At 39.4% G+C, this 17563-nt stretch overlaps 1 protein-coding gene across 6 annotated transcripts in view; it reads right to left on the bottom strand.

The window, feature by feature from the left end:
* Nucleotides 1-17563, bottom strand: part of NXPE3 (neurexophilin and PC-esterase domain family member 3) — a 44201-nt gene that overhangs the window by 23480 nt on the left and 3158 nt on the right. For 4 of the 6 annotated variants that reach the window (XM_032406446.1, XM_032406447.1, XM_032406448.1 and 1 more), the window contains one exon: nt 14071-14359. The exons of the other annotated variants lie outside the window; for them this stretch is intronic. In XM_032406446.1, coding sequence (XP_032262337.1) covers nt 14071-14163 — 93 coding nt within the window. In that variant the 5' untranslated portion in view covers nt 14164-14359. The remainder of the gene's footprint in view (nt 1-14070; nt 14360-17563) is intronic. 6 annotated transcript variants of the gene reach the window in all.

Here is a 17563-nt window from a genome sequence, read left to right as displayed (position 1 = left end):
GCCACAAGACTAGATAAAGAGCCAGGCCACCACCTCCTGCAATAGGCTCCTTTGCTTTAGCGATCTTGGGAGATTTAGATAATTGACCATTTCCTGTGCTTTAAGTTCCCACTCTTACGTTTTAAATTCACCAATAAAGAGTGAACCTGTGAAACCCCAGGCCCCTGTCCTCAGATACCCCCAAACCGCAGAACCCCAGGCCCACACTCTTTCTCTACCCGTGACCTCTGTTGCCCCAGGTGTGCTGTACACCCTCCAGGACCTATGAATAATAAAACTTGTTGTTTTTCAAAGTTTCCTGCTTGCAGTCACAGTAAGAATCACAAGAGCCAGTCCAGAAACAAGAGTGGTTATCAAGAGGCTGAGACCAGCACAAAATATCTCCTGTCAATTTTGCTTTAAGCCTACAAAAGACTCATTTTAGACCTAAGGACACCTGCAGATTGAAAGTAAGGGGGTGGAGAAACATGCAAATAGATGTCAAAAGAAAATTCAGTCTGAATAGCAATACTTACATTGGAAAAATTAGAATTTTTTGTTCTCGTATTGTTTGTTGTTGTTGAAGTAGGCTCCACGCCCATAATAGAGCCCACTGTGGGGCTTGAACTCACGATCCTGAGATGGAGACCTGAGATCAAGAGTCAGACACCAAACCGACGGAGCCACCCCGCACCCCTGTTCTTGTTTTTCTCTGCTTTGGTATCAGGGTAATACTGGCCTCATGGAATGATTTTGAATGTGTTCCTTCTATTCCATTACTGGTAACATTTTGATAAAGATTGTCATTATTTTTTTAATGTTTGGTAGAACTCACCAATGAAACCATGAGGTCTTAGACTTTTCTGTGCTGGGAGATTTTTTATTCCTAATTCAATTTTCATTCTTGTTATTGGTCTAAGAAGATTTCTCTACCTCTTGGATTCAAGATTCATGATACAATCTTGGTGACTTGTGTGTTTTTAGGAATTATCTGGGGTTTTTTTCTAAGTTATCTGATCTTTTAGTACATAATTGTTTATAGTAACCTGTTATCACACTATGTATTTCTGTGGCTATCTGTTGTATTGCTTTCTCTTCCAGTTCTCATTTTGGTTTTTGAGTCTTCTTTTTTTTCTTAATGTAGTTAAAGCATTGCCAATATTTTTTTTAAAAAACTGGTCATTACTTTAAATGTTATGTGATTACTTATTCTGGTCTCTATTTTATTTGTTTGTGATTTTTCTTTGTTGTTTTCTTCTCTACTAAATTTCAGCTAAGTTTCTTCTTTTTCTAGTTCCTTGTGGTGTAAAGTTATTTCAACTTTTTTTTTTAATTTTTTTGCTCTTTATTCTTTTACTTTTTTTTTAAGATTTTATTTATATATTGACAAAGAGAGAGACAGAAAGTGCACAAGCAGGGGGAGCAGCAGACAGAGGGAGAGGGAGAAGCAGGCTCCCCGCTGAGCAGAGAGCCCAACGTGGGGCTCAATCCAGGATCATGACCTAAGCCAAAGGTAGACACCTAACCAACTGAGCCACCCAGGTGCCCCCCCCCCTTTTTTTTAAGATTTTATTTAATTGAGAGATAGAGAGCACAAGTCAGGTGAGGGGCAGAGGGAAAAGCAGACTCCCCACTGAGCAGGAGCCCAACACAGGACTCAATCCCAGGACCCTGGGATCATGACCTGAGCTGAAGGCAGACACTTAACCAACTGAGCCACGCAGGTGCCCCTCAACTTTTTTTCTTAATACAAACACTTATAGCATAAATTTCAGTCTAACATCTGCTTTTGCTGCATCCCATATGTTTTGGAATATTGTTTTTTCCTTTTGTTTTGAGACATATTTTGATTTGCTATTTCCTTTCTTATTAGGCCAATTGCTTGTGCAGTAGTGTGGTGCTTAATATTTACATATTAAATATATAATATTTACATTGTAGATTTTTCAGATTTTATTGTTGATCTTTAGTTTTGTACCACTGTGGTTAAAAAATATGCTTTGTATGATTTCAGTCTTCTTAAATTTTAATATTTGTTATGTCTCTTTTTATGTGATTTAACCAGGGTATTCTTCTTCTGTGTGTACTTGAAGAAAATGTGTATTCTATTTTTCTTGGATGGAATGTTTTATATATATCTTTTATAACCATGTCTTCTGAAGTATGCTTCAAGTTCTTGCTGAAAGAAAAATAACTTTAACAGAAGGTACTCATTTAAAATAAAGCATATCAGAAGGAAGGTGGGTGGGGATGGGTGAAATATGTGAAAGGGATTAACAGTATACTTATGATGATAAGCTGAGTAATGATGTATAGAATTGCTGAATCACTATATTGTACACCTGAAACTAATATATCACTGTATGTTAACTATACTGGAATTAAAATAAAAAACTTAATAATAAAAAAAATTTTGCTTTAAACATAAAACTTTTCTTAAAAAATCTTTGGGACACCTGGCTGGTTCAGCTGGTATAGAGCATGCAACTCTTGATATCAGGGTTGTGAGTTTGAGCCCCATGTTGGGTGTAGAGATCACTTAAAAATAAAAGATCTTTCTTAAAATAATCTTTAGGGGTGCCTAGGTGGCTCAGCTGGTTAAGTGTCTGTCTTTGGCCCAGGTCATGATCTCAAGGTCCTGGGACTGAGCCCCATGTAGGGCTCTCTGCTTAGCAGGGAGTCTGCTTTTCCCTCTCACTCTCCCTTTGTGCTTGCTCTCTCTCTCTCTCTCTCAAATAAATAAAATCTTAAAAAGAAAAAGAAATTGCCTTTAAAAAAAATCAATAATAATAAAAATAAATTAAAAAGCCTTTAAAAACTAAAAATCAAAAAATTAAAAGAAATGTCAGAGACCAAAAGCAATGTAACAGAAATAAAGGATACTTTTGAAAGTCTCATTAGTAGACCAGACACAACTGAGCAAAGAATCTCTGACCTTGAAGATATGTCAATGGAAACTTCCAAAACTAAAAATCAAAGAGAAAAAAAGAATGAAAAAATGGGAACAGAGTATTTAAGAGCTATGGGAATATTATAAAAGGTGCAACAATCCCCAACAGTAATACCAAAAGGATCAGAAAGATAGAAAGGAACAGAAGAAATATTAAAATAATAATGACTGAAAATATCCCCTAATTAATGTCAGATACCAAACCACCCATCTAGGAAGCCAAGAGAATACCAGGTAGGATAAACACACACAAAAAAAACCAACTACATCCAGGTATATCATACTCAAACTGCAGAAAGTCAAAGATAAAAGATCTTGAAAGAAACCAAAGGGGATTTTAAAAACCCTCATTTTTGGAGAAGCAAATATAAGACTTACATCTAACTTCTGGGAAATCATGAGAAGTGGAGGGCAATGCTAAAGGAATTGAGAGAAAAAAAAAAAAAAACCCTAGACTTCCATACATTGCAAAATTACCCTTCAGACGTGAAGTAAAGACTTTCTTCAATGAAATTGAGAGAATTTGTTGCCAGCAGACCTGTCTAACAAAAAATGTTAAAAGAAGTTCTTCAGGGAAAAGGAAAGGATATAGATCAGAAACCCTGTTCTACATAAAATCAGGAACAGCACCAGAGAATAAATAAGTAAAGGTAAAACAAAAACTTTTACTTCTCATATTTTTTTTCCCCTCAGCCAACAATTTATTCTTCAAGAGTAATTACTAATCAACTTTTGTGATTACTTATCATATTCATAATTGATCTAACAGATAACAATTTGCCCAAAATAATAACAGCAACAATGTATTCAATTACACATGCATATGTGTATATATATGTTTATGTATAAGTGAAATAAATAACAATGATTATACAAAGGCTAGGAGGAAGAAATTAGGAACATTTTGTTATTACAAGATATCTGCACTATCAAAAAAGCAGTTTCAAGTTAACTGATAGCAGATTTGCATTAACTGTAAATGCATATTGCAAACTCTTAGGAAATCACTTAAAGAAGTAAAATAACAAATATAATTGATATAGCAATAAAAGAGAGAAGATGGAATACGTAAAATGCTCAATTAAAACCACAAAAGGCAAAAAAAGAGAAGACAATAGAAACAAAAACAAGGACATTGAGTAGAAAACAATAACAAGGGGCGCCTGGGTGGCTCAGTCAGTTAAGCATCTGCCTCCAGCTCAGGTCATGATCTCGGCAGGGAATCTGCTTCTCCCTCTCTCTCAGTGCTCTCTATCCCTCTCTCACGGTCTCTCAAATAAATAAATGAAATCTTAAAAAAAGAAGAAAAAGAAAACAGTAACAAATATGATAGGCATTAATCTAACTGTATCAATAATCATTCTAAACATTAATGAGCTAAATGCACCAATTAAAAGTCGTAAGTCAGGAGCACCTGGGTGGCTCAGTCGTTAAGCGTCTACCTTCGGCTCAGGTCATGATCCCAGGGTCCTGGGATCGAGCCCCACATCGAGCTCCTGCTCAGCGGGAAGCCTGCTTCTCCCTCTCCCACTCCCCCTGTGTTCCCTCTCTCACTGTCTCTCTCTTTGTCAAATAAATAAATAAAATCTTAAAAAATAATAATAATAATAAAAATAAAAGTCACAAGTCATCAGAGTAGATCAAAAAAACAAGACTCGATTATACGTTGTCTACAAGACACCTGCTTTATCTTTTTTTTTATTATTGAAGTATAATTGACATGTAGTGTTATAGTAGTTTCAGGTATACAACATATTGATTTGACAATTCTGTATATTATTCAATGCTTACCATGGTAATATACTTACCATCTGTCATCCTACATTATTACAATATTATTGACTATATTCCCTATGCTACACTTATTGTCCCTCTGACATACATATTTTATAACTGGAAGTTTGTACCTCTTAATCCCCTTCATCTCTTTTGCCCATTTTCCAACCCCCACCTCCCCTCTGGCAACCACCAGTTTGTTCTCTGTATTTAAGAGTCTTTTTGTTTGTTCGTTCATTTCTTTTGATTATAAATTCCACATATAAGTGAAGTCATATGGTATCTTTCTTTCTCTGTCTGACTTATTTCACCTAGCATAATACCTTCTAGCTCTATCTATGTTGTGGCAAATGATAAGACTTCATTCTTTTTTATGGCTAAGTAATAGTCCACTGTGTATATATACCACATCTTCTTTATTCATTCACCCATCAATAGACACGTGGGTTGCTTCCACATCTTGGCTTTTGTAAATAATGCTGCAATTAACATAGGGGTGCAGATATCTTTTTGAATTACTGTTTTCATTTTCTTTGGGTAAATACCCAGTAGTGGAATTACTGAATCATATGGTATTTCCATTTCTAATTTTTTGAGGAAACCTCCATACTGTTTTCTACAGTGGCTGCACCAATTTACATTCCCACCAACAGTGCACAAGAAGTCCCTTTTCTCTACATCTTTGTCAATACTTGTTATTTCTTATCTTTTTGATACTAGCCATTCCAAATGGTGTGAGGTGATATCTTATTGTGGTTTTGACGTGCATTTCCCTGATGAATAGTGATGCTGAGTATCTCTTGATGTGTCTGCTGGCCATCTGTATGTCTTCTTTGGAAAAATGTCTATTCAGGTCTTCTCTCCATTTTTTAATTGGATTGGTTTTTTGGGCATTGTTTTTTGATATATTTTAGCTATGAACCCATTATCAGATATATCATTTGCAAATATCTTCTCTCATTCAGTAGAATGCCTTTTTGTTTTGTTGATGGTCCTTTGTTGTGCTAAAAATTTTTATTTTGGTGTAGTCCCAATAGTTTACTTTTGCTTCCCTTGCTTTAGGAGATATATGCATAAATATGTTGTTAAGGTCAATGTCCAAGAGATTACTAGGTTTTCTTTTAGCAATTTTATAGTTTCAGGTCTCACATTTAAGTCTTCAATCCATTTTGAGTTTATTTTTGTGTATGGTTTAAAATAGTGGTCCAGTTTCACTCTTTTGCATGTAGCTGTCCAGTTTTCCCAGCACCATTTATTGAAGAGACTTTTTTCCATTGCATATTCTTGCCTCTTTTGTCATAGATTAATTGACCCAAAAGGCATGGATATATTTCTGGGCTCTTTATGCTGTTTCACTGATCTATGTGGGGTTTTATTGTTATAAAATTGGTTTTTTGTCTTCAGTTCCTGAAAACACTTCAGAGCTATAAAGGTGAAATAGGTGTCTTATTCAAAACAAACCCCTTTCCACCACAACTGGGTTGATGTTAATGAGGTGACTTTTGGAAAGCACCTAAGGATGGGGGCCGGTTGCCAGGGGAACCAACCATGACTACAGGATTAAACCTTTCAGTCCCACCCCCTCACCTCTGGGAAGGGGAGAGTGGCTGGAAGTAGAATCAACTGCCAACGGCTAATGACTTAATCAATCATACCTGTGGAATGAAACCTCCATAAAAATCCAATAGGATGAGCTCTGGAGAGCTTCCAGGATGGTGAACACATGAAGATTCAGAGACAGTGGCACACACAGAGAGCATGGAAGTAAAAAGGTGGAGCTTTATATGCTACTGAAGTTAAGTTGTTATAGGGTTAAAATGGACTGCTTTATCTATGAGATATTTTATATAAGTCCCACGGTAACCACAATGCAAAAACAGAACAGATTCACAAGAGAAAAAAAGGAAAAACAGAGCACACCACCATGGAAAAACACCAATTTACAAAAGAAGGCACAAACAGAGGGAAAAAGAAACTATGAAAATACAAAACAATCAGAAAGCAATTAATAAGATGGCATTAGTAAGTCCTTACATATCAATAAATACTCTAAATGTAAATGGATTAAATTCACCAAGCAAAAGGCACAGTAGCTGAATGGATTAAAAAAAAAAAAAAAAAGACCCGCCTATAGGCAGCCTACAAGATACTTCAGATTTAAGGATACACATAGGCTGAAAGCAAAGAGATGACAAATGATATCTCATACAAGTAGAAACCAAAAGAAAGAGGGGGTGGCTATACTTATATGAGACAAAATAAACTTTCAACTAAGAACAGTAACAAGAGACAAAAAAAGGTCATTACAGAATGATAAAGAGGCCAATTCATCAAGAGGATATAACAATCATAAACATATACCAACCCAACAACAGAACACCAAAATATATTAATATATATATATTAATTAAATACTAACAGAACTGAAGGGAGAAATAGACAACAATAAAAGAATAGTAGGGGAGGGCGCCTGGGTGGCTCAGTCAGTTAACTGTCTGCCTTCAGCTCAGGTCATGGTCCAGGGTCCAGGAATCGAGTCCCGCATTGGGTTCCCTGCTCAGCGGGGAGTCTGCTTCTCTCCCTGCCCCTCCCCCTCTGCTCGTGCTCTCTCTCTCTCTCTCTCTCTCAAGCTCTCTCTCTCTCCCCCAAATGAATAAATAAAATCTTAAAAAAAAAAAATAGTAGGGACTTCAATACTCCACTGTCGTCAATGAACAGATCATCCAGACAGAAAATCAACAAGTAAATATTGGATTTGAACCATACATACATTAGATAAAATGGACCAAACAGACATTTATAAAGCAATCCCTATCAAAATTCCAATGGCATTTTTAATAATAGAAAAAACAAAATTTGTATCAAACATAAAAGACCCCAAAAAACCAGAGCAATCCTAAGAAACAAGAACAAAGCTGAAGGTATCATACTTCCTGATTTCAAACTACACTACAAAGCTATAGTAATCAAAACAGTATGGTACTGACATAAATACAGAATAGAATTAAGACCCCAAAATAAAGCCCCACATATACAATCAACTAATTTTTTTTTTTAAAGATTTTATTTATTTATTTGAGAGAGAGAGAGAGCACAGAGGGAGAGAGAGAGGGAGAAGCAGGCTCCCTGCTGAGCAGGGAGCCCGATGCGGGACTCGATCCCAGTACCCTGGGATCACGACCCGAGCCGAAGGCAGACGCTTAACCGACTGAGCCACCCAGGCGCCCCTCAACTAATTTTTTTTTTAAGTAATCTCTATGCCCAATGTGGGGCTCAAACTCATGACCCCAAGATCAAGAGTCACATGCTCTACCAAGTGAGCCAGCCAGGCACCCCTAGGATCAACTAATATACAACAGGGGAGCCACAAATACTCAATGCGGAAAGCACAGTCTCTTCAGCGAATGGTGTTAGAAAAACTGGACAACAAGCAGACAAATGACTAAACCCATTTCTTACACCACTCAAAATAGATTAAAGACTACGTTATAAGATCTGATATTGTAAAATCCTATGGTGATAATCATATCACAATATACAAATATCAAATCAACACGTTGCACACTTAAAACCTAAAATGTTATATGTCAATTGTATCTCAATGAAAGGAAGGAAAAGAAAATTCTCCCTTTTCTACTGATTACCTATTAGGAAATATTCCATCCTCCCTCTCTTTTTTAGTTGTTGTAAGAATATGACAAACCACTAAGGACCAAACCATGCATGCTCACAACATACCCCCTTTCTCCTTCCTACCCTTTTCTTCTCTTCCTCTTCTACTTTTACTCTTGTTCCTTGAGTAGCAGCCATCCACAGCTATTCAAGACCAACCAATCTCAGGATACAAAATCAATATACAGAAATCCTTTGCATTTCTATACACTAACAATGAAGCAGCAGAAAGAGAAATTAAGGAAACAATCCCATTTACAATTGCAACAAAAATAATAAAATACTTAGGAATAAACTTAACCAAGGAGGTGAAAGACCTGTACTCGGAAAACTACAAAACACGATGAAAGAAATTGAAGATGACACAAACCCATGGAAACGTATTCCATGCTCATGGATTGGGAGAACAAATATTTTTAAAATGTCCCTACTACCCAAAGCAATCCACAAATTTAATGTAATCCCTATCAAAATACCAATAGCATTTTTCACAGAACTAGAACAAATAATCCTATAATTTGTATGGAACCATAAAAGACCCTGAATAGCCAAAGCAATCTTGAAAAAGAAGAATAAAACTGGAGATATCACAGGGCCCCTGGGTGGCTCAGTCAGTTAGGTGTCTGCCTTTGGCTCAGGTCATGATCCCGGGGTCCTCGGATCGAGCCCTGCGACGTTGGGCTCCCTGATCAGCAGGGTGTCTGCTTCTCCCTCTCCCTCTGCCCCCCTGCTCGTGCTCTCTTTAGCCTCTCTGTCAAATAAATGAATAAAAAAAAAAACTGGAGATATGAAAATCCCAGACTTCAAGATATACTACAAACTGTAGTAATCAAAACAGTACGGTACTAGCACAAAAATGACATATAGATCAACAGAACAGAATAGAGAGCCCAGAAATAAACCCATGATTATTTGGTCAATTAATCTTTGACAAAGGAGGCAAGAATATGCAATGGGAAAAAGACTCTTCAACAAATGGTGTTGGGAAAATTGGACAGTTACATGCAAAAGAATTAAAATGGACCACTTTCTTACATCATACACAAAAATAAACTCAAAATCGATTAAAGACCTAAATAGGAGACCTGAAGCCATAAAAATCCTAGAAGAGAGCACAGGGAGTAATTTCTCTGACATTGGCCACACCAACATTCTTCTAGATATATTTCCTAAGGCAAGGGAAACAAAAGCAAAAATAAACTATTAGTACTACATCAAAATAAAAAGCTTCAGCATAGCAAAGGAAACAATCAACAAAACAAAAAGACAACCTACGGAATGGGAGAAGATATTTGCAAATGACATAGCCAATAAAGGGTTACAATCCAAAATATATAAAGAACTTACACAACTCAACACCAAAAAAAACAAATAATCCAATTAAAAGTGGGCAGAAGACATGAACAGACATTTCTCCAAAGACATCCAGATGGCCAGCAGACACATGAAAAGATGTTCAATGTCACTCATCATCAAGGAAATGCAAATCAAAACCACGATGAGCTATCTCCTCAAACCTGTTAGAATGGCTAAAACCAACAACATAAGAAACAATAACTGATAGCAAGGATGTGGAGAAAAAAGGAACCCTCGTGCACTGTTGGTGGGAATGCAAACTGGTGCAGCCATTGTGGAACACGGTATGGAGGTTTCCTCAAAAAGTTAAAAATAGAATTACCATATGATCCAGTAACTACATTAATGGGTATTTACCCAAAGAAAATGAAAACGCTAATTCAAAAAGATATATGCCCCCCTCCGTTCACTGCAGCATTATTTACAATAGCCAAGATATGGAAGCAACCCAAGTATCCGTCCATAGATGAATGAATGGACAAAGATGTGGTACATATAAACAATGGAATATCATTCAGCCTAAAAAAAATGAAATCTTGCCATTTGCAACAACAGGGATGGACCTATAGAATGCTAAGTGAAATAAGTAAGAGAAAGACATAATACCATACGATTTCACTCATATGTGAAATTTAACAAACAAAACAAAGAAAGAAAGAAAAAGACAAACCAAAAAAACAGACTTTTAAACATAGAGGACAAACTGGTGTTTACCAGAAGGGACTTAGTTGGTAGGGGGATGGATGAAATAGGTGAAGGGGATTAAGAGTACACATACTGAGATGAGCACTGAATAATATATAGAATTGGTGAATCACTGTATTGTTCACCTGAAATTAATATAACACAGTCTGTTCATTACAGTGGAATTAAAAAAAAAAAAAAAACCCAGCCAATTGACCTACACAGCCCAATCCAAGAATTACTAGATACTTGGTGCTAAGCCACATGAATTTTATTCACAAATGAAAAAGAATGCAAAAAGATCAATTTGCTTAAATTTTCCTAAGTGACAACTCTATTCTAGACCAGTGATAAGGACAACTCCAGGGTGTGCCACCTTTTTAGATTCAAAGCCAAGAGGAAACACCAATGGTCATTCCTGGAGCCACTGTCAGTGGTGGTCTGGAGTGGACCTTACATCCCATATCTGTTTCACTCCCTGCCTACTGAAAAACAGCACTGCTGTTTGCTGACCTGTCAGCTCAGGGGTGGACCTGACTGATTAAGGGATAATCCCAAGTGACTGATTCAGGAATGGGCATGGGACCCAATCCTCGCCTACGAAAATCCAGAAGAGGTTGCCGGAAGTGTTTCTGGTGGATGCCTGCAGTCAAATCCAGACCCTGCCAGGGCTCTGGTAACAGCTGAATTTTACTTGCAAATGGAAAAATGCAAGTAATCTCTTCAGAGAGTTATGAGAGAACAAACTATCTCTTAACCTGAACATGAACAAGGACGCAAACACCTATTGCTATGACAGCATCCTAAAATCCAACCATGAAAGAGGACGCCATGCATAGAAGCTAACACAAAGGAAGGAGGGCAGAGATAAGAGACTTACAGAGAAACAGAGCCTCAACTGTGCCCAACTTACCTCCTAACTCTATGGCAAACAAGTAATATTCCTTAATATTAAAGTCAGACAGAATCAGTTTTACTTTACTTGCAGCCAAAATCCCTAACAGACTGGTACTATTTTTATAATCAGAAAAAAATATATATTTAAAATATCAATGAATAAGGGGGAAAAAAACAGGCCATGCTCAATAAGAGCTTATCAGAGGGGGCGCCTGGGTGGCTCAGTTGGTTGAGCGACTGCCTTCGGCTCAGGTCATGATCCTGGAGTCCCTGGATCGAGTCCCGCGTCGGGCTCCCTGCTCAGCGGGGAGTCTGCTTCGCCCTCTGACCCTTCCCCCTCTCATGTGCTCTCTCTCTCTCATTCTCTGTCTCTCAAATAAATAAATAAATAAATAATAAAAATAAATAAAAAAAAAGAGCTTATCAGAGAAATACTAATGATCCCTTCCACAACTTTTGCTGGATATTGCTACATACACCTCCTTCTCATACTATGTGATATTTTTAATTAAAACGGAGTCTGTACTTTCAGGAAATGCTCAGATACTCTAATCACAAGAAAAGCATAGTCAGGATCAGAAGCATAGGATGGAAAGGGGATTAAGGGATGGCACACTGCCAAGCTTCAGAGCCTTTCCCACTCCCCAACCCCCAACCTAAGCTTCTTTATCAATTTTCATCACAGTAATAAATTGAACAGTTTAAAAGTCATGGCAATATTCTCATCTTGGACAAGATGACCTCTTTAGACAGGGAAAATGTTTTACTGCACTCTACCAAAAGACCTATTTATTATTTTCAATGTCAGAACTGTCTTAATCGTTTACCACTGCCGTCATCTATCTCCCTTCTCCTTATTGCTGAGTTTGTGTTGGTGCGGATAATTAGAGCTATTAGTTGGCATTCAGTCCAGAAGTTTTCAAGAACTAAAGTAGGACCATTAGGGGAATTTTCTCAAATTCCTTCCTGACTGTAATAACATTAATGATGTGGGACTCTGGCCTACCCTTTCAAGTCTCTCTTTCTCACTTTTCCTGCCTCCTCACTGAACTTAGACCCACACAAGTTTCTTTTTTCTATTTGTATACCCAGGCTGTTTAATGTGGTAAAACACACACAAACATGCACACACACACACACACTCACAAAACCAATGAAGATGAGTGCCATGCACACCTATGGTCTTGAAAGTCACTGCCCCTCTGTCATCGTGCAGGGTCCGCTCCATCTCCCAACTCTGTTCTTCCAAGGCCCTGCACACAAACCTCCCGCAGGGCACCTTCCTGCCACCTTCCACCTCCTCTGCAGGCAAGAATGCTTCAATGTCCTACCCTCCAGCAGCAAACGTATTTACATTGCCAACCACCATCATGATATTTTTCCTTCTTGGGTCAGAGGAAGGAGCACGGCCACTCCTACATAATTAATACTAAAATGATAACAAGAACACTCACAATGTACCACGTCTCTCATCCTACATAAAGTTTTATGCTCCATTTGTGCTCTAGATCGCATTATCTCCTCTCCTTAGTCCATTAATCCTCTCCTCTCCAGCTTCTCGACTATCACTTTCCCCTCAAATTCAAATCCCTCAGACTTCCACATCTAGCCAAGATAAAGAAACAGTGAGATTTACCCTTCCACCTGAAACAACTTTTTTTAAAAATTAGGCCAAAATATATGAAACAATGATTTTCCAGACCCTGGACATTAGGCAACAAAGGACAATGATGCCTGAAAGACAGGAAATACAAGTGATCCTTTGCTTACAGCCCTGAAAGCGCTCCAGGCTGCAGCATAGGGAGGGGATCCTGGGTGGAGCCTGGTCAACTAGTCAAGTTGAAGAGTTATGGCCTAGTCTTAAAAGACCAAAGTGAATCCACAGGACAGAGTGACAGGAGAGGTACAGACAGAGAGAACTCAGGGGATCTGCAGAGGGTCCCGCTTGAGTACTCAGCAGAGTACTGAAGGGCCCAAGTGCATGATGAAACTATGGAGGCTGAAGGAAAAACCTGAAAGCATGAAAGACCACAGTAATCGGAGCTCCCAGAGGGCCAGAATGCTTGGGGACACAGACATTCCATCTATAGCAAAAGCCAAGAAGCAGAGAAAAACCATAATTAAGTTGGACCTGCAGCCTGAGAAGTACCACAGGCCAACAAAAGTAAAAGGGCAGCATCATTTTATCCAGAATTACTCCATAAATTTTGGTGGCCTATGAGTGGCAGGGCAGGGGAGAGGGGCATACTACTAAGTTCCTTCCTAGTGCCAGGCACTTGAGAGGGTTCAGTAAAACACAGTCCCTGCCCTTGTGTACATTCCGTAGTCTTCAGGACAGATGCATCAACTCCCTCCTCTGAGATACAACTTCGGCTTTTGGCCAGCAGCCAGCTAAAAGGTCCCCTCCTTGAAAAAGCCTTCCTTCATCCCTCTAGTGACTACAGAGTAGCCTGCTTTCCTTTCCTTACCGTACTCTTCACAATTTCTAATTATCACTTATTATTACTATATGATTATGATTACTTGTTGTTTTGTCCTATGCACATTTAGAATATGAGCTCCACCAGCGAAGAAATCATGTCTGTCATCACAGCACAGCATACAACCACTGAAGGTACTCAAACACTTCCTGAATTAATGAAAACAAGAGCTAAGACCAGGATAAGTTCTCTGATGATGAGCATTTCCTAGGCTAGTTAGCCCCAAATCCTTAGATTTGGTTCCCCTAGTTATGGAGGCGCATACAAAGTACTCACCTCTACCTGAGTCACATTGATGACCAGCACCACCACCATCAGCACTGCAAGCAGACAGCAGAAAAGCCGCAGTTTGAAGAAACTGATCCACATTGTCTGGCTGTGTCTTGATCACCCATGGCCGACGCCATGCTACCTTCACTCCTCAAAACTCCATGTCTTTGTTCTTCTGATCTGCAGACGAGCTTTTAGCTGAATTTGTTTCTTTTCTTCTAGTATCATTAAGAGTTCTTTGTATGGAGGAGAGGCTGGGGTTGATTTAAGAAGCACATTTTTCTTCAAAGGACTCCTTCAAAGAGGGAAGATGAGAATACAGATCACCAACTGCAACAGCCTAGTGTGTGGTAATAGGAAAGATGCCACACTTCTTCTTCCTTAACCCTCTCAAAGGCCCAAAGTCATGAGGGGAAAGCAAAGAGCCAGAGCACAGTAAGATCTGTTCCATATTCAATTTGCTCAAACCCAACCTGACTTCCGATCTGTTCCATATTCAATTTGCTCAAACCCAACCTGACTTCCATATAAATACAGCGATATTTGTCCTGCAAATTTTAGGTTTTAACTCTGAAGAATGTCTTCAAACGCTTAGAATTAGAAAATTAAAGTCACCGTTAAATTTCTAGAGGTCTAAGTAAATAAAATCACTCCCTTTCCCTTATAGTTCAAGTTATATAACACTCCTGAAGTAATCATATTTGACGAGCATTGAGAGGAAACCTGGTGATTTTATGCGGAGTTCTGGAAGACTGTGCAAACCATCCCGACCTCCTCTAGGGAACAAGGAGTGCTGTCCCCCTGCACAGCAGAAGACATGAAACACCCTTTGGATATCCAGCTCCCCCACCATATATGTAGAACTGATGATGCTCCCTCAGCTGAGTAACAGGGCCCAGGAGGGAAGACACTTGCCCTGAAGATATAGGAAAGAAAAGCTAAGCCTGAGGATTAAAAGGAGACCCAAATCCTTCATCATAACTGCTAGAGGCAGAGGACTTCACAGCCTGCCGCTCCTACCTGTTCCCCCATAGAATGAACTCAAAATGCTCTCCCCAATTGTTATTTCAGTATAGGTAAACAGAAAAAAATACTAGGATTTTGTTTCTACCTACACTCTCCATGGAGGGCAGGGTGGAGAAGTCAAGGTGAAAGGGTGCACAACTATGGCGCAGAGGATCTCTGAATACCTCAGCTGCACCAGAGTTCCCTGCAGCTTTGTACTGGACCTGGCAAGCTGTTCTCCTCCCTCACTCTTCCACTCCGCCTGTCTAATCCATTCCCATGCCACAAGGACCACGACAACTCCTCCTTACCTCCGCTTCATAAAGGAGACAGAGCTAAGCTATTCTATCTTGCTCTCCATCCTCAGAATTCCCACAGCACTTTCTTCTCACTTCACTTCTCAGCGTTTTCACTCCTCTGTATTTGTATGTATTTCCTGTGCCCCCAAGTAGACTTATACCAATTACGATTTTAAAAAAACAAAAAACAGAAACCAGGGACATCTGGGTGGCTCAGCTGGTTAAGCGTCCAACTGAAGGTACTCAAACACTTCCTTGGTTTTGGCTCAGGTGGTGATCTCAGGATAGTGAGATCGAGTCCCAGTGTAGGGCTCTGTGCTCAGCATGGAGTCAGCTTGTCCCTCTCCCTCTGCCCCTTCCCCCACTTGTGAGCTCTCTCTCTCAAATAAACAAAATCTTAAAAAACAAAACAAAACAAACAAAACAGGGGGCGCCTGGGTGGCTCAGTCGGTTAAGCGTCTGCCTTCGGCTCGGGTCATGATCCCAGGGTCCTGGGATCGAGTCCCGCATTGGGCTCCCTGCTCAGCGGGGAGCTGCTTCTCCCTCTCCCTCTGCTGCTCCCCCTGCCTGTGCTCTCTCTGTCAAATAAATAAAATCTTAAAAACAAAACAAAACACAGAAACCATGTATCAGAGAAAAAGCAACTTAGTAATAACAATGTATCATACTCCTTTGATTCCCTCACAGCACCTCCCCCCTTACATGATATATGTTGATTCGACAATGCACAAAACAAAAAATTATGGAGGCCTACTCTGTATCACACACTGTATTCAGTGCCAGAAATTCCCACGGAAAAGCTTACACTCCTATTAGGCAAGAGGTAGTTCCTCTCCTCAATTAAATAGGAATATTTATTCCTCTACAGGCTGTCACCTCTACAGGGATACCAAGCACTGTGGAAGACTGCACTTAAGCATTTGATGACCCCTCAACCCCGCCCCTCTCTAACACCCAAGCACCCACTCACCCCAAAGTGCCTGTAAATTCTGGGAAGGAATGGCTATGAACTAGAAGAAATAACTGTCATCAGGGCCCAAATGCTCCTCCGTAGAAACCCTCTCAAGGAGGTGGCCATAAGAATCATAGGCTTCCAGGGGCACCTGAGTGGCTCAGTCGTTAAGCGTCTGCCTTCGGCTCAGGTCATGATCCCAGAGTCCTGGGATCAAGCCCCACATGGGGCTCCCTGTTCCGCAGGAAGCCTGCTTCTCCCTCTCCCGCTCCCCCTGCTTGTGTTCCCTCTCTTGCTGTGTCTCCCTCTGTTAAATAAATAAAATCTTAAAAAAAAAAAAAAATCATAGGCTTCCCTCACGCCCAGAGAGGGAGAAGACTGAAGATGATACTCGACCGAGATTCAGCAGCACAGCAGTAAGCACGGTGTGTGTACTGCGGAAACAGCAGCAGCTTCGAGAAGGTCAGTGTTATTCAGAGCCAGGTGGTAGCAGCGCAGCAGAGGTCAGGGGTGCAGCAGCACGGCAAGGGCAGCAGACTCCAGAACTACGGGGACTAGAGGGATGCAGGCAGCAATGCAAACATGCAAGAAACCCCTCACGGCCAAGGATCATTACTGGAGGGGCATGCCAAGAAAAGACCCAACTTCCTGCTAGGAGAAAGTAGAGCACTGTGGCTTGAGAGACCCATTTGTGTATCTAAGTGGATGTGGCTTGAGGCAACTTAGACCTCTCTTTGAAAAGATATATATTACAATGTTGATAGTTGTTACCTCTGCACAGCTTTTTTTCTCCTTCATCTTTACCTTTGTGTCCTAGTTTTTCACCAGGAAATAAAAATTACAAATAAAAAGAAAAAAGCAGGTTTCTAAAAGTAATAATTAAAGACGAGCCATAAGGAGAAACAGAGCATTAAACCAAATATAGGAAAACAATTCAATTTAAAATGAAAAATTTCAAAGGGAAAGAAGGAATCTCTAACTGTTCTCTACTGTTTTCCTACATATAAAACCTAGGCATTATAAGAAGAAAGTTATTTGCAAAGACAGCAAGACAGTATCATTCGGTATCTCAAAGTGCCTTAGAATTGAGTAAAAACAAAAGTGCTAGATGGGAATGACTCTAAGGAAAAGTTTCCTAGATCAATGGAAAATAAAAATACATTACTGAATGTTATGTACCTTTTTTTTTTTTTTTAATTTCCAGTTCCCAAGAAGAGATGCTTATTAGAACTAAGAGATTAGA

Source organism: Phoca vitulina, unplaced genomic scaffold (genome assembly GCF_004348235.1).
Source record: "Phoca vitulina isolate PV1807 unplaced genomic scaffold, GSC_HSeal_1.0 scaffold8, whole genome shotgun sequence".
Classification (NCBI taxonomy): domain Eukaryota; kingdom Metazoa; phylum Chordata; class Mammalia; order Carnivora; family Phocidae; genus Phoca; species Phoca vitulina.
The sequence above is the reverse complement of the archived record's forward strand: the minus strand, read 5'-3'. Positions and strand labels throughout refer to the sequence as shown.